The 25375-nt window shown below is 37.5% G+C and overlaps 1 protein-coding gene and 1 non-coding gene across 3 annotated transcripts; both read right to left on the bottom strand.

The window, feature by feature from the left end:
* Positions 1–794: 794 nt before the first annotated feature.
* Positions 795–6962, bottom strand: FAM200C (family with sequence similarity 200 member C). The gene is made up of 2 exons (XR_015768205.1): positions 6552–6962; positions 795–3197 (listed from the first exon to the last, which is right to left on the bottom strand). It is a non-coding gene; the product is annotated as a family with sequence similarity 200 member C (transcript).
* Positions 6963–8481: 1519 nt separating this feature from the next.
* SLU7 (spliceosome associated SLU7) lies at positions 8482–24871 on the bottom strand. 2 transcript variants are annotated; one of them, XM_028106662.2, is made up of 16 exons: positions 24747–24871; positions 22182–22367; positions 21354–21507; positions 20708–20788; positions 20247–20411; positions 19038–19106; positions 16001–16048; positions 15689–15820; positions 15322–15419; positions 14315–14382; positions 13829–13968; positions 12795–12956; positions 11373–11477; positions 11144–11215; positions 10914–11030; positions 8482–10259 (listed from the first exon to the last, which is right to left on the bottom strand). In XM_028106662.2, exons 1-16 carry the CDS (start codon positions 24869–24871, stop codon positions 10080–10082), a joined length of 1902 nt encoding a protein of 633 aa, XP_027962463.2. In that variant the 3' UTR covers positions 8482–10079. The 2 variants fall into 2 exon arrangements, with proteins under 2 accessions (XP_027962463.2, XP_087879605.1); XM_088023479.1 differs by lacking the exon at positions 24747–24871 and adding an exon at positions 24631–24740.
* Positions 24872–25375: the final 504 nt, after the last annotated feature.

Raw genomic sequence — 25375 nt, 5'->3', positions numbered from 1 at the left:
GACCCTCCCCCCTCTCATGCTCTCTGTCTCTCATTCTTGCTCTCTCAAATAAATAAATAAATTCTTTAAAAAAAAAAGTAATTGGGCAGGAAAGGGACTGTGGCTTTTTATTATAGGACTCATTTTTTAGCATACCACTTTGATAAGATATTTAGGTTTTGAAATAAAAATGTAAATTTATTAAAATTTAAAACTATTTTACCAAATTATTATCCAGAAAATGTAATTTAAATTCCTACAGGAAATTTTTTGACGGCCCTGATTTTCCACGGCGACTTCATGTCAATTTATTTCTTACTTATATTCTGGTCCATTCAAAAGTTTTGAACTATGTTAGGTAAATACACATAGCTTAGGATGTAAAATAAGTGGGAAAATTGGGGTAAAGGGAAAATAAGATGAGACCGGGGGCCCAAAGAATCCATCAGAACCATCTGGAAGCTGGTTAAGAATGAAGGCCCTTAGGGTGCCTGGGTGGCTCAGTCGTTAAGCGTCTGCCTTTGGCTCAGGTCATGATCCCTGGGTCTTGGGGTCATGATCCCCACCTCGGGCTCCCTGCTCAGCAGGAAGCCTGCTTCTCCCTCTCACACTCCCCTTGCTTGTGTTCCCTCTCTCACTGTCTGTCAAATAAATACATAAAATCTTAAAAAAAAAAAAAAAGAATGAAGGCCCCTGAGCTTATGCCAGATCTGCTAAATCAGAATCTCTATGGTGAGGCTCTCGGATCCTCTTTTTAGCAGCCTCAATGACTTGGAGTCCTGCTGTAATTAAAAAAAAAGACAAAGAGTGACTAATAGGATATTAGGACATTTATTAATGTCATGGTATTTAGAGCATGGGAGCTAGAGGAATGGACATTGTAAGACTAACTCCAAAGAATACATTTAAAAGTAAATCTTATATAAACTAGAACCATCCCTTTTCCAACTATAACATTTCATAATCCTTTTCTGATTGCATTAGCCTAACCATTGACAACACTCACAGAGACGCGGGGACTCAGTCTGTCATTTTGTCCTTCAACTTTTACTTTTAACATGAAGACGCATGTTCTGGGAGACCTTCTCTCTTCTCTGGGATCCATTCCTAGCCTATTGTACCACTTAGGTGGATATTCTAGTGCTTCTGTGTCTTTTTATGTATCACATCAACAGCTTCAACAGATACTTAGAAGAATTCTATGTATCCACTAGGTGGTATTTAATCTTTTCTGCTGCCTGTGTTCTTATTCTCAAAACTGTGAAAATTAAAAGTTACACATGCTAAACTTTTTCTTGGGATTTGGTATGCCATAAATATAAAAGAGACACAATTATAGCTTAATTTTACAATAAAATTAAGAATATATTAAAAATGTATCAGCTCACAGTGACTTCTGCTGTAGCTGTAGCTTTTGTTCAATGATGTCTGAGAAACGAGGAACTTTTTTTGAAATAGCCACACGAATGTCATCACTCATATTAAAGCAGCTTCTGGACTTTGTTTTAAAATGTAAAAGTGATGAAAATCCCAACTCACAAAGGTATGTAGTTGCAAATGGTATAAGGATTTCTAGAGCTGTCTTTGCCAGGCTTGGAAACACTGTGAATTGAGCACACCAGAAATCCTCAAGCTTCATTGTCTCAAATTCCATTAGGATTTGGCCACTAGCTCGTAATTCAGCAAGATCAGTTTTCATCAAATAACCATCATCGACAAAATCCAGATTAAAAAGAAATGGATCCAGTATCCATTTACTTGCCTCAGCAAGATCTCCAACAGAAAAATATCCATGGAAGAAATTGCTCAGCTGTTGCAGGTGCAGTGTTATTTCAGCTGCAATGCTTGGTGCTTCATTATCTGAAACAATGATTTCTTCAAGAAGAGGAAAGTTGGTAAAATTTCTTTTCTCAATTCGCTTTAGCCAAAATGGAAACTTCCTAACAAAAGCAGATAACTTTTCTCTAGCTGACACTGTGTTCATCCCAGTCCTTTGCATAGATGCACTAAGTTCATTCAGGTGTTTGAATAAATCTGCAAGGTATGCTAAGTGAACTTTAAACTCTTTATTTTCAAAGCCATCAACTAAGTTACTGCTTTGGTGGTGAAGAAACTGATTTATTTCTTCATACATTTCAAAAATATGGGTAAGTATTTGACCTCGGGAAAGCCACCTCATTTCAGTATGGAAAAGGAGGACACTATACTCGACTCCAATTTCTTCAAAAAAAGCCTGAAAGAGGCGATGATTTGGAGCGCGTCCTTTGATGAAATTTATTACCCTCACCACAGTAAACAGAGCATCTCTCAGTTTTGTAGGCAAGGTCTTTGTGACAAGGTCATGAGGATTCAACAAACAATGTGTGATCACGATGTGAGGTGCCTCTTTTTTCACACAGGCAACAAATTCTGAATTTTCTGCTAGCATAGAAGAGGCACCGTCAGTACAAACAGAGCCACATACATCAAGCGCTATCTTGTGCTTCAAAAAGAAGTCTCTGAAGAGATTGAACACATCTTTTCCTTTCATTGTTAACTGCAGTGGTTCACAGAATAGAAATTCTTCTATGATCTCTCTTTCTTTTATATATCGTACAAATGCCATTAGCTGACTGCAGTCACCCATGTCCGTTGTCTCAGCAAGCTGAATACCCACTTTCAGAGGACTGGCTTTGATGTCCTCTAGAACTTGCTGTAAGATATCCTGGCTCATTTCATCAATTCTAGAATGGATCACATCATCTGATAAGGGTACCTGCTGAAGCTTCTTTTGTGCATCTGGTCCCAAAACTATTTGTGCTATTTCCAATGCACAAGGTTTTACTAATTTTTCAGCTATTGTATGAGGATTCTTCTCCTTGGCACATAAATATGCAAACTGATATGATGCTTGTAATAAGGCATCCTCGTGAGATGCAACTCCAAATGTTTTCAAGGTTTCACTCTGATCAGATGGTGTTGGCATATGCTTCAGGCTACTGAGATCATGCCCACCTACACCACCATGCTGTCTGTTAAAATGGTCAGACAATTTTGATGGTCTGAGGTCAGCATTTGAAAATATCGAGTTACACAATACACACTGTGGGCGCTGAGTTCCATCAACCTCTGTTGTACAGGTGAACCAGTAACGAACATAGTCATCATCCCATTTGCGTTTCTTCGACATGGCACCCCAAAATTCTCAGGTAGTATTCCAGAGATGCTGCAGAATTTTGCTTTGGGAGTAAAATATAACCCACATATTAAAAATCACTGGCTAACCGAATTAAAACAAAGCCACATCACATGCCATTTGTACATGTAAAGAAATATCCTGTAACATGTCAGTTCAAAGTAAACCATGACAGCATAACAGTCCAACTTAAAGCTATCAACTCACAGCTAATGCTCGGGGATAAACAACTTACCAGTAAGCTACATATGGGAGATGTGGACTTATGTGGTTGTAAATACACATAAATCCTCTATTGGTGAACTGAAGTTATGGCTTCATTTGTTTTCAATGATGTATGTTCCAAACAAATCTGGTACATTTTGTATCCCCTAAAAGGGCATCTCACTACCACCCCCTCCCCCTCCTTTCATTCTCCGCCAGGGCTGTACACACACAGGCAAGTTATGAGCAAGTGAATAGAGAAGGGCATAATTCATTAAATACTCTAAGGACATATTTTGACATAGTGACTAGTTCTTTTTCATAGTTAAGGGTTAAATAGGTCTGTAATACTCTTTGATCCTTGACTGGCTCTGACTCCAATGTAAGCAGAGAATTTCAAATGGGTCTGATTAAGTCGCCTTTGACACAGAAGTAGGATACAAATTTGGCTCAGAGCTTCCTTGCAGCTAAAGTGTAACACACTACCAGTCCATGATTCGTATTGTCCATACAGAAAAGCAAAACAAGTTGTTCAGGAGAAATACAACTATTTTTGTTACTGAGACTTGAGAAAAATCTCTCTCATAGAAGAACACCCTTAGTTACAGTAGAAATTTCATGATGCTTTTTCATATAACTACCCCTCAGTAAAAGCAGTCAAGAAGCTGAAACAATGGAATGAAAATAAGCAGTATTCCCCAAATTAAGATTTGTTTTAATCTGAGGACAGGGATTAGAAGGTAATGGTTCCTAGGTTAGCAAATGGAGGAATCAGTGAAATCTTTTGCTAAAATGTAGATTCATGGTCCCAACTCCCAGAGATTCTGATTCCCTAGCTCTATACTAGGGGCTCAGAATCTATATTCTACATAGGCATTTTGGATAATTCTTATGAATGGTAACCGGAACAGTAATCTTTAATAAGAGATGCTCATCACAATCATTAGGAACCCCTTTGAAATTATACATCTCCCTCCCTTAGAACTAATAAATCGTCTTCTCCAGAAGGGGGACAAAAGACTCTAAATCCTGGGGCATCTGGCTGGCTTATTTGGTAGAGCATGGGACTCCTGATCTTGGGGCGGTGAGTTTGAGCCCCATGCTGGGCACTGAGATTACTTAAAAAAAAAAAAAAAAAAGACTCTAAATCTTGTCCAGCTGATTCTAATACATGTCCTAGTGTGTATCAGATTTAGAGGAATGAAAACATATCCTTCAGGCCAACCACTAGGCTGCTGATATGCTAGGTTGGTAAATAAATAGTCTAAATGCTTTAATAGGCATTTAAGTTTCTGAGTTGATTACAACCTCCTAAGAAAGTTGAGGGACCTAGAAAGTCATGCCTTTTCTTCTTCTTCCTCCTTAGTAATGAGCAAAGGTATAACCTACAGGTAGGCTCAAATATACCTTCGAAAACAGTTCTATCTCCCAGATAAACAAGGGATCCCCTAAGTTTCTAAAGTTCTATACTACAGAATGTGGCGGAAATAACAGGGACACATTTAAATCCAAATGCCCACTTCGGCCATAAAAAAAAATCTCACAATAAGTAAGGCAAGAATATTAACTTAAAACACTAACTTTCTAGTGGCTCTGCCACAATTAGCTATAAAATGAACTTCTATGTAAGCTAATAAGTTGACATGCCATATGCCTGTTTGTTACGAGTCAGTTAAAAACTGGAAGGTATCTACCCATCAATAAAGATGATTTGAAGTTTAAAAGTTGATCTTAAGCTTTCTTTAGTCAAGTGATGACAATAGGGCCAAATGTGTTTAGAACCTCTCCTAATTGATAGTAAAATTATGACACTGGCATAAAAAATGCTTATCTTTCTATATTCTCTTATGTATATTTACCAGGTATGTTTTGGGGAGCAGGGGAAGTGAATGAAAAAGCTTTGCTTCAGTCTCATTAGAAATTATTACAGGACCAGTTAAGAGTCCGTTCCAATCCACCTTGACTATGCTACTCAAGTATGTTTTGATTGAAAATTTGCCTGTTTTGAGCAAAAGGTTTTTTGGAAAAATTCATTTGCAGTAGTCCTCCTCATCCCCCTCAAAATGGGAGAATAGGTAGCAAGAATTTTCAAGATTCTCAAAGAGGCATTTACCGCCCAAGAGGCTTTCTTGTGTTTTAGAACCTCACAATTTTCACTTGCTCTTCTGTGGTATTTAGTAATCACAATATCCTAAGCTATGTAAACATTAAAAAAGCATCATCATACTAGAAAATTACTGTTCACTGGGGCACCTGGGTGGCTCAGTCGGTTAAGCATCCGACTCTTGATCTCAGCTCAGCTCTTGATCTCAGGGCTATGAGCTTGAGCCCCACGTTGGGCTCCATGCTGGGTGTGGAGCCTGCTTATAAAATGGGGAGGAAAACAAAGAAAAAGAAGGAAATTATTGTTAAACAGATGTGATAATGGTATGTTTGTGTGGAAAAAAGTACTCATTTATTAGAGATACAGACTTAGTTGTTTACAAGTGAAATGATAAGACATCTGGGATTTCCTTTGACATACTGTACTTCAGCATACACACGCATGCACACAGTGGGGTAGAGACAGAAGACCTAAGATGGGCCCTGAGTTGTTAATGAAGCTGAATGATGGGTATGCTACATTACACCATTCTCACTATTTTTATATTATGTGGGGGAATTTTCCATAGTAAACAGTAAAATAAACAAAAGGCATGACCTTATTAAGATAAAGAGAATTCGTTTTTAGAATGATTCCTTTGAGAGCTATCTTAAGATGCAGAGTGATAAAACAAAGTAAAATGTTTTTGCAAGTTTATGAGGTATAGGGGTAGATAGGAAAAAGTATCACTGATGAAAAGCCAGTTAAAAGTGAACATTCACATAACAGAAATCTTTGGGAAATGCTAAAATATGTATTTCAGCAGTGACAACACCCAAGTGCAGTTGTAAACCTAAAACTCCAAACCAAACACAATTCAACTTCTATCTCGCCACTGCCTCTTCCAGTCCAAGGGAGGTGCGGGTGTCTGGGGGACGGGATTTCCTTAGTACGCTTTGCAATTAAAGGCAACAGCCAGGAGAAAAGGGACGGAAATAGTGGCTGAGCAAATGCTCCAGGGGCAAACGCCTGGGCTCCTGGCTTTGTCACCTGGAGGCTGGGTCCCTTCCAAGCCTCGATTCCTCAAGTGGGGATGACAATAGTACCTACCTTAGAGGGCTGTTGGGAGCTTTAATTATGAAGCATGCATGTAAAGAACATGCAGCTCGTAACTGGTAGGACCTGTTGGTGTATAATTAAAGACGGCACGTTCGGGAAGCAGCTCGGGCGAGCTACGGGCGCCGGCGGCGAGGAAGGGCTCCGCTCCGTCTCCACCCGCCCGTCTCCGAGCCTGGGCGCAGGCCCAAGGGATGCTCGGGCTTCTTTCAGTCGCCCGTCTCCGGCTCCAGGTCGCTCTCCGCTCGGGCTGGAGTCCAGCCACTAGGCGCCGGAACAAGTCAGGGCGGCGGCTCCTCAGGTCCGGTCCCCGAGCAGGAACCTGCGGGGCGCAGGGACACAGAAGCTTCCGCCGCGACCTCCACCACAGCCGCGCCGGGGTTCCATCCGGGTTCTCCGTGTGGCTTCCCGCCCGCAGACGGGCTCTCCCCGCACGCAGGCGCATTAGCCACCAGCTGAGGCCTCTGCAGGCTCGAGTAAAGAGCATGCGCGTTGGCCCTCTCCAAAAAAAAAAAATTTTTTTTTTTTAGTTGAGTACGTGGATCGGGGAGGTTTCTTTTGTGTCTGCCGGAAAGGATGAATCGTAGAATCCAAGGAATGGAAAGTATGGTAAAGTCCACATAGTTCTTCAGAGCACCGAAATAAATTTTGTAACACCCTAATAATTAGCATTTTCTATGTGTGATCAAGGAGTAAAGAGCCAAGTTAAACATTGAGGCAAATGCGACAGGCTGTAAACTCCATGAAGATACTCACAGTGGAGACGAGCTTCTAGAGTTTGCGTCTTCATGGCCTCTTTTTCCAGATTATCTATGCAGATTATTTCTTTCCATAAATTAGAGCGTGTGGACGAATTTCCTCAGAATCACTCATTTTAGAGAAGTTTCAATTTTATTTAAAATTCGTTTTAACATGATCTTAAAGTTACAAACCCATATTGGAGAGATTTTAGAGGAAAAATCCGAAAGTAGAAACTAGAAACTCAAGCATAGACCTCCTTCCTGTGTGGGGGGTATTTACTAACAGAATTGTTACAAACTTAATGAAAGAACGATTTATTCATTTTTGTATAGTCAGTCTTGTTAGAAGCATCCCACAAGGTTGGGGAAAGGAGTAGAATCAAAGAACGGTACAGATGCATCATTTTCAGGTGTTGAGGGTGAACCTGGTAGACTGAGGCCTGCTTAAGGTTTCTGTCAAAAGAAGAAAGTGCAAAAGACCAGTCTTCCTAGTCCAGAAAGCAGGGTCTTCAATACTAGAGAAAGGAGTAGGCTTTAAGAGTCAAAGATACTTGGCTTTATGTCCTGGCCCTAACACTTTTAACTCTCAGGACTTGAGCAAGCTACATGGACTTGTTAAGCCCATGTGCTTATTGTAAAATAGGGGTATTATCCATTACCTTATAAAGTTCTTTTGCAGAGATAACATACAAAAATTACAGTACATGGTTTCAGCACTCAAAAGGCAGCAATTATTGAGATAATAAAATCAAAGTTCACAGGCACCCTGGGTGGCTCAGTTGGTTAAGCGACTGCCTTCGGCTCAGGTCATGATCCTGGAGTCCGGGATCGAGTTCCGCATCAGGCTCCCTGCTCAGTGGGGAGTCTGCTTCTCCCTCTGACCCTCTCCCCTCTCATGCTCTCTATCTCGTTCTCTTAAATAAAAAAATCTTTAAAAAAAAATCAAAGTTCACATAATGAACAGTGTTCCAGGTGTTATCTTTGTTTTCCAAAATGAAGCAGAAATAAGACATTACAAAGTTCTTCCTAAAATCAGTAAATTAGGTTTCACAGAAGAGGGAACAGAGAACCAGAAAAGTTGACACATTTTTTTGTTAAAGATCCTGAAATCTTCTAATTCAAAACCCCTCCCAGTCCCATAAAGTATTTTTCTGCCAAATATTTGAAATACTACTACAAACCACTGTTTTCTTATATATCTTTATTTAAACAAAAGATAAATAAAATACAAAATAGACATCAATGTCAGACTTTATGTTGAACCACTCCATGTTAAGGTAGGAATATGAAAACGTAAGTCGACTTTCTTGAAATAGGTAAGAATGAGCTCTGTTTGCACTGCTGTTTTAATTTTGTACTAGTCTGAATCTTGATACTATATCCATAGTACCTGACAATTTGTTACTCTCTCAGCAGCACAATTTCTTGGATGGTAATGCGGTATCCTAGTGGGTTTTGGTAGCTTAGAAGCCAGTGAGCTGTTAAAAGCCAATGTACTTATGTCAGGTGTTTGAAACAGGCTGTTTTCATTGATCCCACTCTCACTGTATTATCTGCACAATATTCTTAGGAGAGGCCTGAGGATCATGGCAGTGTCGGTTATTAATAGCCCTATAAGCTATCCTTATAATTCTTTGAAGAAACCTTCAACTTCAGGTTTTGCTTTCTGCAATTTTTACAAAAAGACACCTGCTTGCTATAAAGATTAGGTACAATGGATATTCTACAATCTTTTAAAATTTAATATTCATGATTATTACATAAAGGCAATCACAATTAAAACAACAAATAGTATCACAAACCATATTCTCTATGATAGAGGAAAGGGTTTCTGTGTCTAAAGGCTCATGTCCAGAATGGTAAAAGACCTAGTACTGATCAATCAACAGTGACTCAAAGATGACAAAAGTTATTTTTCCATTCAAAGGCTAATCCATTTAGTTCTGGGTGTAAAGTACAAGGAAATGTTTTAAAAATAAAAATTTTAGGGCGCCTGGGTGGCTCAGTTGGTTGGGCGACTGCCTTCGGCTCGGGTCGTGATCCTGGAGTCCTGGGATCGAGTCCCACATCGGGCTCCCTGCTCGGCGGGGAGTCTGCTTCTCCCTCTGACCCTCTTCCCTTTCGTGCTTTCTATCTCTCATTCTCTCTCTCAAATAAATAAATAAAATCTTTAAAAAAAATAAAAATTTTATAACCAAGTAGAAAACAGAATTATTACTATACAGATTGACATGGGGGATAAAGTCATTCATATGTTCTACAAATTTCCTTTCAGTAACTCAACGCCCAACATAGAGTAATTTTTTTTAGCTTTAGACCAGGGAAACCTTAGAACGCAAAAACAAATGATACTCAAATAACTACAATTATAGTTACTAGTAATTTGAAAAAATGAAATGTGATTTTGAGAAAGAGTAACTCATATGCCTTTAAAATGTGTGCTAACACTAGATAAAGGGCCATAAGAATTGAGGAAATAAAGTTTGAGACTTTATAAATGTTGAGGAGATGTTCTTGCTAGGGAGAGAGCCAGGGCCTCTTTCCACATCACCTAATATAAAACTGGAAATAAAATCTTAATATACACTTAATGTACTTCCTCTTTTTCTTCTTTGTTTCTTCAGTGTGTAAAGAAATGAATTTGCTATGAGACTTCCGGAGTTTTTATTAAAGGAGGCAGCAAGAAGAGTAGTCATGGGTTTTTCCACCTACAATCATCAGCGAGAAGCTGAAAAGAATGTATCAGCTGTGTCTACCTTGGGTGACTGTCTATAACTAGTTACTACTGCCCAAGGAAGGAAGCCATGGGGTCATCTGGTCTCTGACGTTTCATTCTATAGGCCTCCATTTCCTCTTCAGTGGGTTCCCGAGTTTCATATATGCTATTGTAAGGCCGCTTCCTCTCATCAATCTGCATGATCTCCTTGACATGAAGAAGGCGGGCCTCCTCTGCATTCAGTGCCTACAGGGAGAGGGAAAACATGAGTACCACAGCTTTACATCAGATCTCTTCTGTTCTAAAGTAGAATACCAAAAGACCCCACTGAATATAAATCACTATCAAAAACCTAGATTGTTTGAAAGAGCTTGAGCATCAGCCCTTCTACTGACAAGCTATAATCACTATTTGGCCGATACAATATTTTCATGTAGCATAAAACATTCTACCACATTTTCAATGTTAAAAAAATTTTACTTAATAACAAAGATTCAATGAGATTCATTTTACTAACAGAAGTCCACAACTGATGCTTCTGGTGGAAACTACAATTCTGACTTTTCCCAAGGACTTGCTGAAATTTACAAATTATAGAGCTAAAAGGCAATTCTTTCTGGGCAGTCAGTAACTCTAAAATAACAGTTTTACAAAACACATTTCTTCTGTACGTTAGTGATATTTATCAAACAGTCCAAGAAGACGGCAATACTGAGACACACAAAAATCTCCATTTGCATTCTAGACCTGATACAAGGTAACCTAAACAAATCACCCAAGCTTGGGGCTTGTTTCCTCATTTTAAAAAATGAGCTTGGGGATAGGACTAGATAATTTCTTAAGGTTGCTACAAATAAAGAATCCTGTCATCACTTTGACTATTTAGAGCTCACAAAGTACCTTTTTCAATTTTTCGTGTTTCTTTTCTTCATCATCACTATCTGAACTGCTCTTTCGATGCTTCTTTTTCTTCTTCTTTTTCTTCTTCTTATCTTCTTTTAGTTTTTCCTGATGCATCTGACAGGAAGGATTGAAATCTACAGTGTTATTAATGCAAAAACAAAGCTCTGGCGTAAATTTTAAAGTCAGCGTTCTAGGACTTAATTCAGGACAAATGATTATAGACTTACCTCCATGAGGGTTTGAGGTTTTTTCACAGATTCCTCTCCGGTTATATCATTTATAATACATTCCTCTGAATTCTGTGGGAAAATATATGTAATTTGACTTGAGTATCATAGTTACCATCATTGAAGAAAAAGTTAAAATTTGAAACATGAGACAATATGTTTCCTACAGATTTTGACTTAAAGAGCTTTGGCTGTTTTACAGTTTAAGAACTAGAAGACAATTACTTACAGCAATCTCCTTGCCAGCTTCTCCAGTGCAATAGGAATACTTGAAAAAAGAGTGACAGCATTTGTATCCCCATCGGCCTTCTTTCCAGTAAGATCCCCAGATATGCTGCAGAGAGTGAGTTGTTACTTAAAAGAGGAACCTGAAACTGGGGACTCTCATTTACTGTTGAGACGAGTACAAAATAATACAGCCCTTTAAAAGGTAATTTGGGAGGAAAATTATGGGAATTCCAGGGCTAGCTAACAGGGAAAGGGTGACCTGACCTCAAGTGTAAGAAGCAGCCATTAGATTATAATGGTCTCACATTCCATTCCTAAAACTTTAAAAAAATTTAGGATTATCTGACTTCTCTTCAAAAATTAAGAACAACTGGGAAATTCTGGGCCCACAATCCCACTTGGCAAGAATTGGCTGTTGCTGACGTGGATGCCCCTTTTAGACAGGGTTTGTGCTCTCTCGTTTGTACAATGTGCCTGGCTCACTTCGCTCATATACAATTATTGGCCTGGCTCCTATAGGTAGTTCAGTTTTTGATCCAACTTAGACAACTGTAGTTTGAGTACTTCAAGAGTACAGCAAGTAACATGTTTTATGACGTGATGCAGAATTCATCATAAAAAAGTGTGAATTATGAATTCTGCATCACATATGTTCTTGTCAAATTATTGAACTTATAACTAATCATGTCTTTAGCTCTGAATTCCTGTTTATAGGAAATGTAGAAGACAGAGGAATAAATTGTATAGTATCACTAGGAATTAGTCAATCACAGAATATGACACAGTTTACAAAATAACTGGCCTGATCTGTTTAAGAGTTGCTATTATGAAAAAGGGGAGATAGAGAAAAAGATACATAACCACCAAAATGAACTCTGATTGGATTCTGATTCAAAACAAAAACAAACCACCTATTTAAAGGCATTTTTGTGTATACTTTAGTAATGTGATTAAGAACTAGAGATTAGATGATATTAAGGAGTCATGTCAATTTTTTTTTTAAAGTGTGACAATGTTAATATAGTTATGGTAGGGAATATCCTTAATTTTAGGAGTTACATGATACAGTTTCTGTGGGTGAAATATCATAATATCTGTGATTTTCAAATGTTTAGTTAAAAAAATACAAATACAAATTTTATACATATATTATATTCACATGCATACACAAACACATGCTCCAGACAAAGCATATATGGCAACATGCAAGAAATTTCTTAATCTAGGTAGTGGGTATGTGGGTGAACATAATAGTATTCTTTCACATTTTTTGTATTTTTGGAAAAATTTCATAAAACAAAATTAAAATGTAAAAAAAAAAAGAAAACAAGCACAATGATTTGCTAATGAAGTTGTAATAAGAAAATATAACCCAGAGCAAAATGCTAACAAGGACACCAAATGGTTCTGGTTTAGCACATACTGTATGATTGTGGATCTTCACGTCCTCCTCATATTTAGAGCAGGCGACAGCCCGCTCCTGTCCTTTGATGACTGTCCCATGCCTTGAATACTCCACATAATCTTCAGTCTGAGCTAAAAGCAATTCAGCTGGAGGGGCATCCAAGTGTTCTTGGCCACCATACTAAAAGAATATTGAACATTATTAAATATATTTTACAGCAAAGATTTGCACTCAAACCTCTATTGATGGGTTTATTTCCAATCAGAAACATTAAAAGAATATTCATTATGGCCTTTGTTATACAAAATACAGTAAAAAAAAAAAAAGCCATAAAATTTTTATAGGGAAATAAAAGATGTCTCCAGTTGCTATTTATCTGTTGAGTGTGTAGATTACAAAATGGCCATCAGTTCCTCTCATTCTTGTATGCATGCCCATTTGCCACATGACTTTGCTACTCTTCCCCTCAAGAGACAGTTTCTCCATCCTCTGAATCTGGGCCTGGCCATGTTACTTGTTCAGGCCTGTGGGAAACTGGCAAATGTGATGCAAGTAAAGCCCTGAAAAGCACTTGTGCCTTGGGACATACTTTTTGTTACTAGTGTCTGCTACCCTGAGAATGCCTACTAATGCTGGACTAGCCTACCACAGGAGAGCCCACATTGGGCAGAGATGAGCTGTTCCAGGTGAGGGCTCTTAGGATAATTAACCTGCTAACTGCTAGAGACTAGAATGAGGCCATTCTAGATCATCCAGCTTCAGATGGGCAGGCCCAGTCCAGGAGACCCAGCAGATATACAAAATCATGAGAAATAACAAATGTTTATTTTAAACTACTAAGTTTTTCCATGGTTTGTTCTGCTGCAAAAGCTTCCTGATACAGCTATACCGATAATGTATACAATTGATTAAGTCAATGGGAGGGTAGGACTATTCCTAATAAATTAAAAGAGACTCTGTGTGTTGTATTCCAAATGTAAATCAAATGTTCATTAACTGGTCACTTCTCTTTAATGAGCATTCTTTTTTTTTAGCATTTTGGTCAAAATTACCTTTTCCAAGATGCTCTCTTTCTGCTGTTCTTTGAAGTCTTCTTTTTTGACTTTGAAGGACTTGTATAACAGCTCTAGTTTTGTAGGATCGGCCTGCAGATGTACTTCAGATCCCTTGTCATAGGCTTCCCAAGCAAACACTACAATGATCAAAAACATCTTAATGAGTTCTTGGCCACATTTATTGCATACTCCTTGAAAACAAGCTTTTAAAAATGCCTCCAAATTTCTTTTGAGCGGATATAAAATATCTTTTTTTTTTTTTTAAAGATTTTATTTATTCATTTGAGACACAGAGAGAGAGAGAGCACGAGCAGGGAGAGAGGCAGAGGGAGAAAGAGAAGCAGGCTTCCCACTGAGCCAGGAGCCCGATGTGGGGCTCGATCCCAGGACCCTAGGATCATGACCCAAGCTGAAGGCAGACGCTTAACCATCTGAGCCACCCAGGCGCCCCATAAAATATCTTGACATAGAGCAAACACTTACACTGTGTCTGAGCCATGGAAATGGTATCTCCTGTGTATCTAACGAAGTTATCCCCTGCATAGCTCACTCTGTAGATGCAAATTTAAAAAACAAATTGTGAAATTTCGTCTGATCCCAGGAATTCAGCTAGATAGTTATCAAACCATTCAGAACACCTACAAACTCAACAGGAGATCGAAGAAAAGAATAGCAGCAACTCTCTGAACAGAAAAGCGACCACTTTCTGGAAGTTTCAGGGTTGTAATATCCTGGCAGAAAGGCACAATGTGGTGGCAAAAGAGTCAATTCTAGCGAGCTGCTGTAGATATGGCATCTTTGTGCCAGGTTTCCAGTTGTCAATAAATTGCATTGCTGGTCCTCAAAGCAAGATGCTCAGTTGAAACGTGTGAGAGCTCCCATCTGTGGTTCACTCATTTGGTGAGTAAGAGCATGCTAACTACCCCTTCCCAGCTGCAGCCAACAATATATGCTAGATATCAGCCAGTGGGTCACCAAGCCTGGTCTTTTTTCCCCTCCACTTCAAATATTGCATTCCATCTATCTAATATTGTCACATATTCATCAGCTAGCCTCAGACTAGAGGATAAAGGAGTGATGGAAACATCCCTGGAGACTTGGAGATTTGCTTCTGGTTTTGATGGGATAGTATTCTGAGGATTCATACATTTACTGACCTCAATGACAGTGAGGTCAACATGACAATGCAGTGTGTATTGATGTGCTTCAATTCAGAAACTGCTCATTTATCGTTTATGTAAATAAAGCACTAGTCTTTCATCTTCCAATTATAACATGTTACTGAATTAATGGGATCAAAGATGAAGCTGGACTAATGTTAAAAAAAAAATAAAAATAAATAAATAAATAAAAAACAAATTGTTCTTTAAGGGAAGTTAATTCTTTTCTGACCCAACCACAGATGATGTTCATTTTAACTCAGATTCAGTTTTATAATTAAAAACTCTCCTCCCCCACCTTGAAATCTATACATTTAACTTGATACTTACTCATCTGGATTCTTTCCTGCGTTGGCATAGGGATTCTCTCTCATTGCTCTAGTTTTGGGATCATAGTAAGCAGAATTTGGATCTAAATTCCGCAGATACTAGAAGGGAAAATGTTTTAAGGCTGCATTAATGTTTACTTCTGTCAAAAAAGATTTCAGCAGATTAAGTAGAGAAGTTAATCACGATCATTACATGTGTGAATGCATTTCCGAGGTATAAATGAAGAGAAAAAAAACAATATGATACTTAATCTTGGAATGATGGCCTATATCACCCATATACTGTCCAGATACCAGATGAGTAGACAAAATTTGGGGAGGGAAGACAAACATTTTTTGAATGTGTATGTTAAGTTGGCAAGGCTTACTTTTGCAATATCTTCTCGAATCCTGAGATTCCGGACAGTAATTCGTCTCTTAGAGTCAAAGTTCTGTCCAGGCATGTCAATATCATCTGCATATTTATCTTCATCCTCATCTTCACTATTATGATCTTTTTCCTGAAGGAAGGAGAAAGGAAAAACAAATTATAAGAAAAAAAGAGTAACATCTAGTTCTTGCTTTCCCTGTAACCAAACTCTTATTCACTTAACATTTCTTAAAGCTATTATTATTATTATTATTAGTCATCAGAAATTGAAAAATTTAATGTATACCCAGACAGGGTAAATATTTATTACCGTCTGAGAGTTTGGTTCCTCTTCTCCCCACTGGTGTTTTGGAGAATTCTGCATCATTCAAGAAGAAAAAGAATTTGTAATTTTACTCCACTGAATCTAGTGATTATTTAACACTTTAAATACATAGGTAAAATAATATAATTTAAATCTAACTGAACAAATCCTATTTCTCATTGTCATCAACATGTAAGTTCTGAATACAAGTATATTATTGTGAACAATTTTATCAGACTGTCTACAAAGCCAGAAAATTTCTAGAGAATTTTCAGTGATCTAGGATTATAATCACACAAAGGTAAGACGAACATTAAAATGACCAATGTACGCAATATATATTCATTTCTTATATGTTAACCACCTTCAGGCATATACCATTTTTGCTAAACCTCATTAATTTTCTAACAAATCTAAAAAGAAAATCTTACCAGGATCATGTAATAAGTATCTTTAGAGCCAAAACAGCTTTTGTAAAATTCAGGCAATGAAGGAATCTACTCAAGTGACACCACATTGTAATTTAAGGAGAGTCTGAGATCCTCATCACAAAGACGAGGTCAGGATTTTCATTGGCACTGGTCAGGATTTTCTCTAACTACACAAAAGGCCTATAGCAAAGTAGTCAGCATTTTATCATGTCCCTTTAAAAGGCTTCAAAGGTTAAAAAGAGTACCTTAGAGCATGAGTGGGGGAATGTGGAAATATGAGTGAGTATAAATATATCTATCCTCTATACAAACACAATGATTGAGATATATATATGTATCCATATATATGTAACTATACATATTGATGGGGACATAAATTTGTATAGGTTTCCTGAATGGTACCTAAGTGATATGACATCAAAATTTTAAATAAAAATACTCATTGCATCAACAATTACACATTAAGGAATTTATCCTAAGAGAATAATAGGTCAATTATATAAAGAGGTATGTACAAGAATGTGATTTACAGTGTTGTATATAATATCAAAAATCTGGGGAAAATCAAATTAATAATAGACAATTGGTTATATAAATTAGTGCACTCACTGAACACTGAACATCCATTAAAAGTGATTGTATCCAATTTGCAGGAAAAAACAATATAATTTGCTACCTTTTTTACTGTTATTGTTTAAAAAAGGGGGAGAGAAAGGTGGGAATAACATTGTATATTTGTTTTTGTTTGTGAAACTCTGAAAGGATCCCACAAGAAAAATAAAACAGATTATGGGGGGGGTGACGTTTAGAGACAGGGTAGATGGAGGCAAGAATGGGAGACTTTTTACTGCATATCTTCTTAAATTGCTTTGAGTTTTGAACCATGTAAATTTACATAAAAATAGGTCTATATTTAATGACAGATTTCAATGACATGAGCTCACTGCACTATATATTAATTGAAAGAGTAGGTGATAAATAAGTATGTAAAGATGAAATCCATGTTAAAAACATGTTGTATTATAATAACACACACATAGATATATATGGGTAGGTGGAGTGGGACCTGGAAAGGCCTACTTCAAAAGGTTAATAGTTAACTTGGGAGACACTTATTTTCTTCTTTATAATTTCCTATTTTTTCACTGAGTATGTATTACTTTCAGCATCAAAAAAATATATATCTTATTTTTTTTAATTTTATTTTTTAAGTAATCTCTACACCCAATATGGGGTTCGAACTTACAACCCCAAGATCAAGAGTTGTACTTTCTACTGACTGAACCAGCCAGGCACCCCAGAAATGTTTTTTGTTCCCACAAATTGTTAGGACAACAAAAAAGAACATTTATACTGCCATACAGAAAGCTCAATCTCTATAGTAGACTATTCTACTGCATGTAATTAATATTAATATCCAAGTACTGAAGTGTGCAAAAATCAGTCCCCTATATACATTTAAGTATGCTTACTGGTGAAATAAATTAGACTTTGTTTACAACAAACAGAGAATATACTAAAATAAGAGAAACAGGCTGTTTTCCTTTTTCCAGAGTTGGTAATAATAATAGTTACCAATTACCAAGTGTTTATTTACTATGTGATACGATGCTAGGCCTCCTGGGAGGTAGGTGTTGTTGTCTCTACTTGAGATGATAAACTGAGGCTCAGAGAAATAAATTAGTTTTTCTATGGCCCCCTCGCTGGCCAAGGGCAGAGCTATATTTTAACATCTCTCTGTTAACCTGTGCTGTGAACCTGCCTGCCAGGTGGCCTCAGTGACTGCTCACTTGGTGATTATTTACTTAGGTCTGTTTGTAATTCGTACTTGCTGAGTCTTTTTTAGGAATTTAAACTCCAAATGTTTAACTTATTATTTATGTGTGCCATCAATTTGTAAAAAGAAAACTTTTAATAAGCACAATATACATTAACTATTTATTGTCATGAATAAAAAATTGGTTGCAATACATCTTTACTCTAAATTTTTACTCAGCCATAAAATTATTACAATCATTATGGAAAATGTAGAAAATACTAGTAAAAATACAAAGAAAAATTTACTAATTCTACAGTGAATGAGAATTAGTACTCTGATTTTTTTCCTATGTGATATTACAATATTTTTTTCATGTGTTATTTAAATGTAAGTGTTATTCACTGTTGTTACAAAGTATTGATAAAAGCCATTCTAAGAGCTATGCAACATTCTATCATGCAGATGTAGGACAGTTTACTTCATCAACTCCCTATTCCTGTTTAAGCTATTTCAATTTCTTGCTATTTTAAAAAGTACTACAATGAACATCTTTGCATATGTGATTTTTTTTTCTGATTACTAGAAAATTCTTTAGGATGGAAGGACCTACTGATTTAATTCCAGAAAATGTATATAAATATCTTACGGCAATTTCTTTCCAAAACGATTGTGTCAAGGTATGTTCCTTGACACAAGGTATAGAAGTGCCAGTTTTAGTCTTTCCCCTCAATCGCACTCCTCTCTTCCTAAATCTTTTCTAACTGGAGAGATATAAGATGAATTCTTGTTTTGATTTTCATTTTTTGTTTACTAAGAGTTTGAATATATTTAATGGATCATTTTTATTACTTACAGCCTGTTCCACTAATTTTCCTGAGGCTAATTCTTCTTGGAGTTTCTGGGCTTTCAGTGTTCGTTTTGCCTAACAAAAAAGGAAACATTTGAAATTTACTTTACAACATTCAAATGAACTTTTGATTTTTATATACTTAAAATCAATGTATTTATTGTTTTCAGAAAGGTCACTAAACAAGGTCATCTCTTTGAGATTTCTCGTAGCTCTATATCTATGATTTTTTTTTTTAAGAGGAAGCAAGACAGTTTATTTATTTATTTATTTATTTATATTTATCTATTTGAGAGAGAGAGAATGAGAGATAGAAAGCACGAGAGGGAAGAGGGTCAGAGGGAGAAGCAGACTCCCCGCTAAGCAGGGAGCCTGATGCGGGACTTGATCCTGGGACTCCAGGATCATGACCTGAGCCGAAGACAGTCGCTTAACCAACTGAGCCACCCAGGCGCCCTATATCTATGGTTTCTAAATAACAGTAGTTATAAACTCCTGTTTCAACCATGCATTAATGTAAACTGAGTCAAACAGTGCCAGTGATGAAACTGCAGAGAACAAGCCCTGTCCAAAAGTGGCAGCTGTCACCTGACCCCAGATGACTGATGCCTGCCCGACAGGCCCAGAATTACCATATATTTCTTTGTTCAAGAACAGATGAAATTTGCATTATGTGAAATCCCATGATTTTTAAATGTAAACTCTACTTAAGAAAAAAAAAAGGGCAGCGTGACTGTGGACTTTAAGGAATGGGGGTGAGTAGGTAAAATTATAACAAAAAAAAAAAAAACTGAAGATGAATGAAAATAAAATTCAATTTTCTGAAATGCATTATTCTAGTCTCCTTTCACTTCTCTCAAATGCTACGTGAGACAACTGTAAAATAGGCCCAGACAAGATGCAGTGTGTGGAGCTGGGAAAGAGTTTATAACCTTAAAAAGCTAAAAGCCTTAGATACCTAATCCTTCTCATGCTTCCAATTTCTCATGCAACCTCAGGAAGTAAAAAACAATACAAGTATCAAATAAGAAGAAACCACTGCCAATACGGTTAGCACACTTTATTTTCACTATTCCATCAGACCTTCTACTACTATAATAAAAATGCCACCATCTCTATATTGCTCGAAGACTTGAAAAACAGAGTTGCTTAATCAATGATACAGCAAAACGTACATTCTTTAAAGAGTGTGGAAAAGCAGGGAACTTTGCTCACCAGATCAACTTTGGCATATTCTTCCACAATTTTCATGTGTTCCTCTGGATTGTAGCCATTCCATCGATCCCTCTTCCCATCATAGTCAAACATCAGCTGAGGCTGGACATGTTCATCTGGAGCTATATTCGTACCTGTAAATTTTGCTCCAACTCGCCTCGGTCTCTGGGAAATAGAATAAAATCAAACCTTTTCCTAAGTTCCTGCAGCCTAGAGGAAAGTTTCAGATGACCTTTACAAAGCAAGCATGAACATATCATGGGAGTTTATGGTCTGTTCAATTATCAGTTACTCTTCCCAGCAGAAAATTTTGATGGTGCTAAACTAATTTCACTCAAATTTTTATTTAACTTGTACCAAAATTTGGTAGGTAATTTTAGAAAAACAGAATTAAGCTCTTTGACAGGAAAAAAGAAAGAGGCTTTCTGACAAGTTTCTAAAATTCTCAAAAGTGAACTTACCTCAAAGCAGTCTTTCTTTTTGTGTGTCATGGCCCCACAATTTTCACATGCTCCCTTGCGGTACTTAGTAGTTATGGAATTCTATAAATGGATATAAAGACAAAATGTTTTACTTCTGAGCAAGTTACAAATAATTTTGGTTCTCATTACTATATTGTATAGTGAAGCGATTTACTCATTAAGAGAAAAACTACTTAGAGTCTCCATACTTTTATAAATGAGAAAGTTTAGGTACTTTATTTTATAGTAATAGTTTTTTTTTTTTTAAGTATTTTATTTATTTATTTGACAGAATAAGAGAGCAGGAGAGTGCTAGCAGGGGGAGTAGCAGAGGGAGAGGGAAAAGTAGGCCCCCCTGCCGAGCAGGGAGGCCGATGTGGGGCTCGATCCCAGGATCCTGGGATCATGACCTGAGCTGAAGACAGTTGCTTAACCAATTGAGCCACCCAGGCGCCCCGAGAAAGTTTAAGTCCTGTAGCAACATAAACCTTATAAAACACAGAAAAGAAAGTAGTATGTATTGTGAATTTTAATCCCAAGTGAAAGGTTATATAATCTGATATAACTTGATTAAAAGTTCTTATATTAAGTTCTTAAAATAAAATCTCCATTTTCACAAGGAGATATATAAAAGCTGTCCACATACCTCTTTTACACCCCTCTTGTACCATTCTCCAGATGAGCTGTACTGCTTTTGTTTCTCTGGTTGTGGTCTCTGGTGCTTTAAAGTAGGTCTTTTTGATGGATCAATATACCATGGCACTGAAGAAATATACTGAGGTATATGAGGGTTGATGTCTCTGTAATTTAAAAAAATATATATACATTTTAAGAATAAAGTTTGAAAATAATTGGTATTACAATTACAAAGGTAGCCTATACAGACTGTAAGAACAGAGAGTGCAGTGGGAGGGTGGAGAGAGAATACGCTCCATATCTCTCCAATACAGTAAAAACAAACAAACAAACAAACAAAAAACACACACCTAAAAATAAGGAAAGTAATTTATTTTAGAGTGAAAGAATTTCCAATATAGCAACTAAGAAAAGTGATAGAACTGAAGTCGGGAGAGAGAGAAGGAAGATAGGGATGTATGCTAGTAGATAAATCTTAAAAAAGCAAGAAGCTAGCTAATGATGCCTAGAGTTGATTAAAATAATGATGTGGATACGTTATTTAGAGATGTGGAGGTATCACCCGGAAAAACTCAAAATAGAAAGATTTAAAAGTAGTCACTTTTGCAGAGTGGGACAGGAAGTGCGAAGAGTTGAAAGCGATGACTGCTGTTCATTAGAAGCCCTTTGATACTTTATTAAATCTTAATATATGAATTTGATAAAATAATAAAAACAGAAAGGATGTAAATGGTAAAAATAGTTTCCCGTCAAAGCAAAAGATGAGAAAATGCTAAACTAAGTAGACATAAATTTGAATTTTGAATGAACAGATCATGCAGACAATGAATGTACTTACTTTCCTTCTTCATCAACTTCTGCTGGAGCATTACCCAGTTTTCGCTGTTCTTCTAGCTCCTTCTTCTTTCTCCAGTCCTCTCTGGTCATCTTCTTTGGTTCTTCCAGACTCATTTCTTTGGACCCCGACAGGGGGGCCGCATTAACTGCATCCACAGCTGCAGCTGACATGGTTATCTGGACCCCTCTGTGGGAGAAAAAAAAAAAATATATATATATGTATATATATATATATACACATATATATATATTAGTATAAACTAGGCCTTCATGAGTTCATCAGTGAAACTATCAAAAGTACACCCTAATAACACATCCTGCAGTCTCATTTATACATAATATTTCAAATGTTCTTATAGTATCTGTGAGGGAAGGGTCTCTTTCCCCTCTACAAAAAGTCTCTATATACTGTTTGCAGTTCCTCCCTCAACTCTAATTTACAGATGGAGAGAAACATACACACGTGTACTTAAAATTTCATAAGACTCTTTCTCTCCTTAATACTCCTGAATTTCTCTATGTGTCTCAAACTTTTCTAGCACATTAACCCTACATGAGTAAACAGTGTCCTATTTTCCTTAAAGACGAAATGGTTTAAGAGTTATCTATATCCATTGCCTCTATTTTCCCATCTTCTACTTCCTTCCTCAGTCACTCTAATTTAGCTTCTACCTCCTATCTCTCTGAAGAGTTACCACTAAGTTATCAGTGATCAATGTGCTAAATCCACTAGATAGTTTTCAGTTCTTTTCCTTCCCTTTTTAAAAAATATTTTATTTAAAATTTATTTTAAAGATTTTATTTATATATTTGTGTGTGTGTGTATGTGTGTGTGGGGGGGGAGAATGAGCAGGGAGGGGGCAGAGGGAAAAGCAGACTCCCCGCTGAGCAGGGAGCCTGACATGGAGCTCTATCCCAGGACCTGGGATCACTTAACTCACTGGGCCACCCAGGTGACCCAAGATTTATTTATTTTAGAGGGAAAGAGAGCACGCGCACAGGCGTGGGGGGGCGGGCAGAGGGAGAGGGAGGGAGAAAAGTGGACTCCCTGCTGAGTGGGCACCTGAACAGACATGAGGCTCAATCCCAGGACCCTAAGAGCATGACATCAGCTGAAATCAGGAGTTGGATGCTCAACCAACTGAGCCACCCAGGTGCCCCTTGTTGAAACATTCTTACCTTTTGGCTTAAGTGACACTATTTGAAACATTCCCTTCTTGAAACATTCTTATCTCTTGGCTTAAGTGACACTATTATCTCTTGGTTTTTCTTGAATCTCTCCTGCTGCTCCTGCCTTCATCTATTTCTGTCTAGTTATTTAATTTTGGATTCCACAAGGCTTAGTCCTAGAGTCTCTTTCATCACTCTGGACTCCATCAGTAGACAAGCTCATCTATTTCTAAGGCTTAAATAGCCACAATATACCACTGTTAGCTCTCCAACTTATTTCTTCTCTCCAGATATTTTATCTGAGCTTCAGATACATATATTCCAACTGCTTACTTCACAGCATCTCCATTTAGAGGGTCTCAGAGACACCCAAACTCAACAAAGCTTAATTCAAACTCATGATCTTCTCCATGGAAAATACCACTCATACCTTTACATATGTGTTCCAGCTAAGCTCCATAAGTATTTAATCACTAAGTATTTTTTTTTCATCTTATGAATAGCATTCAAATTTATTTACTTCTATTCTCAATGCTACCATTTTAATATGTTATTACTTTTCCTTCCTTATTGGTCTCCTGTCCTTCTTTCCAATCAGTTCTCCACACTGCAGTGTTATTTTTTTTAGAACACAAGTCTGATCATGTCACATTCCACTACACAAGCAAAAAATCCTTCAGTGTGAGGCTGTCCAAGATAAATATGTCAGCCTCACACATCACTTTAAGCGTTCCAGTTAATCATATTAAGATAGTAAAAAGAAGCTGGTAAAATTACTTTTACAATCTCTTAATTTAATCCAATATATCCAACATATTAACATGCAAGCAACATAAGAAAAAATAAAGTCTTTAAAATCTGATACAGATTGTACATGTATTCAGACTAGCCATATTTCAAGTGCTCAGGAGCCACAAGTGGCTAATAGCTGGGAAGTGAAGCTCCAATAACATCTGATAATTCTTACTCTAAAAACCGTTAAAGACACACTTCTGGTCTGGCCGGGCCTTAAAAAAAAAAAAAAAAGTACCGAGAACACACAACAGCTTAAGCCTCAGTTACAGAGTCTGAGGCCCAGGACGGCGGCTTTCTTCTCGGTCCCCAATCCCTGTTCTCTCCTCGACCTGGAATTCAAAATTACTGTAACGATGTATCTAAGAAGTATTACTATCCGCTCAGGTCATGATCCCAGGGTTCTGGGATCCAGTACCCCCCCACCCCCCAACCATCGGGCTCCTTGCTCAGCGTGGAACCTGCTTCTCCCTCTTTGGGCCACTCACCCGCTTGTGCGTGCCGACGCTCTCTCTGACAAAATCTTAAGTAGGCACTCCGGTCTATTTTCCGGAGTTTTCCAGCTTCACCTCCTCCCCATCCCCAAATTCCCACATTTCCTTACCCAGTCGGGCCACAGCCGACCCCAACACCACCCGACAAAAACGAAGTCAATCCGTCAATGTTTACTTCCTGGCTTTCCGCCCTCTCCCGGCAGCCACTGCGGTAGTTTCCGGGCGAGCTACACATGCGCACTAACATTTTGGGGGGGGGCTTCAGGGTCCCACGCGATGTTGTTATCGCGAGATGTTTTTACCTCGGGAAAGAGAAAGGGGTTAGTTTGAGCTGCTCTAGAAGTTTGAAATGTTTTTTGCAGAATCTTAGGACGTTAAAAAAAAAAGAAAGTACTGAGAACACACAACAGCTTAAGACTTTCTACAGAACTATGTAATGAATGGGGAAGTTCGTGACATATTAATTAAAAAAAGTCAGACACTGCGTAACACTGGGGGCGTGGTGAGTAAAAAGAGTCTTTAGTTCCTCGAAATTACATCATACAGAGTGAAAAAGACACTAAAGTGATTATTCAAATAATTTACAGTTGTAAAAAGTCTCTGTGAAAGGAATACCAGATGCTATGAGAACATAAGGCACTATTTGGTAATTGACATTCTGCACCGAAGTGATCTTGTGTTTTATCATTACAAAAAAAATACTATAAAACAATTTCTATTTTGGGAAAACAATAGTATC

Source organism: Eumetopias jubatus, unplaced genomic scaffold (assembly GCF_037043125.1).
Source record: "Eumetopias jubatus isolate StellerSeaLion01/CBP00866 unplaced genomic scaffold, mEumJub1_p1.0 scaffold_5, whole genome shotgun sequence".
Taxonomy (NCBI): Eukaryota; Metazoa; Chordata; class Mammalia; order Carnivora; family Otariidae; genus Eumetopias; species Eumetopias jubatus.
This window is presented reverse-complemented; position numbering and strand designations above follow the sequence as displayed.

What these genes read in the sequence shown, in the direction of transcription:
- SLU7 (XM_028106662.2), bottom strand. Translation starts at nt 24,871, where the DNA reads ATGTGTAGCTCGCCCGGAAACTACCGCAGTGGCTGCCGGGAGAGGGCG. An exon ending in GTCGGCTGTGGCCCGACTGG is followed by an intron (nt 22,368 to 24,746) that starts GTAAGGAAATGT and finishes TTTCTCCCACAG; the next exon opens with AGGGGTCCAGATAACCATGT. An exon ending in ACAAGAGGGGTGTAAAAGAG is followed by an intron (nt 20,789 to 21,353) that starts GTATGTGGACAG and finishes ATCCATTTATAG; the next exon opens with AATTCCATAACTACTAAGTA.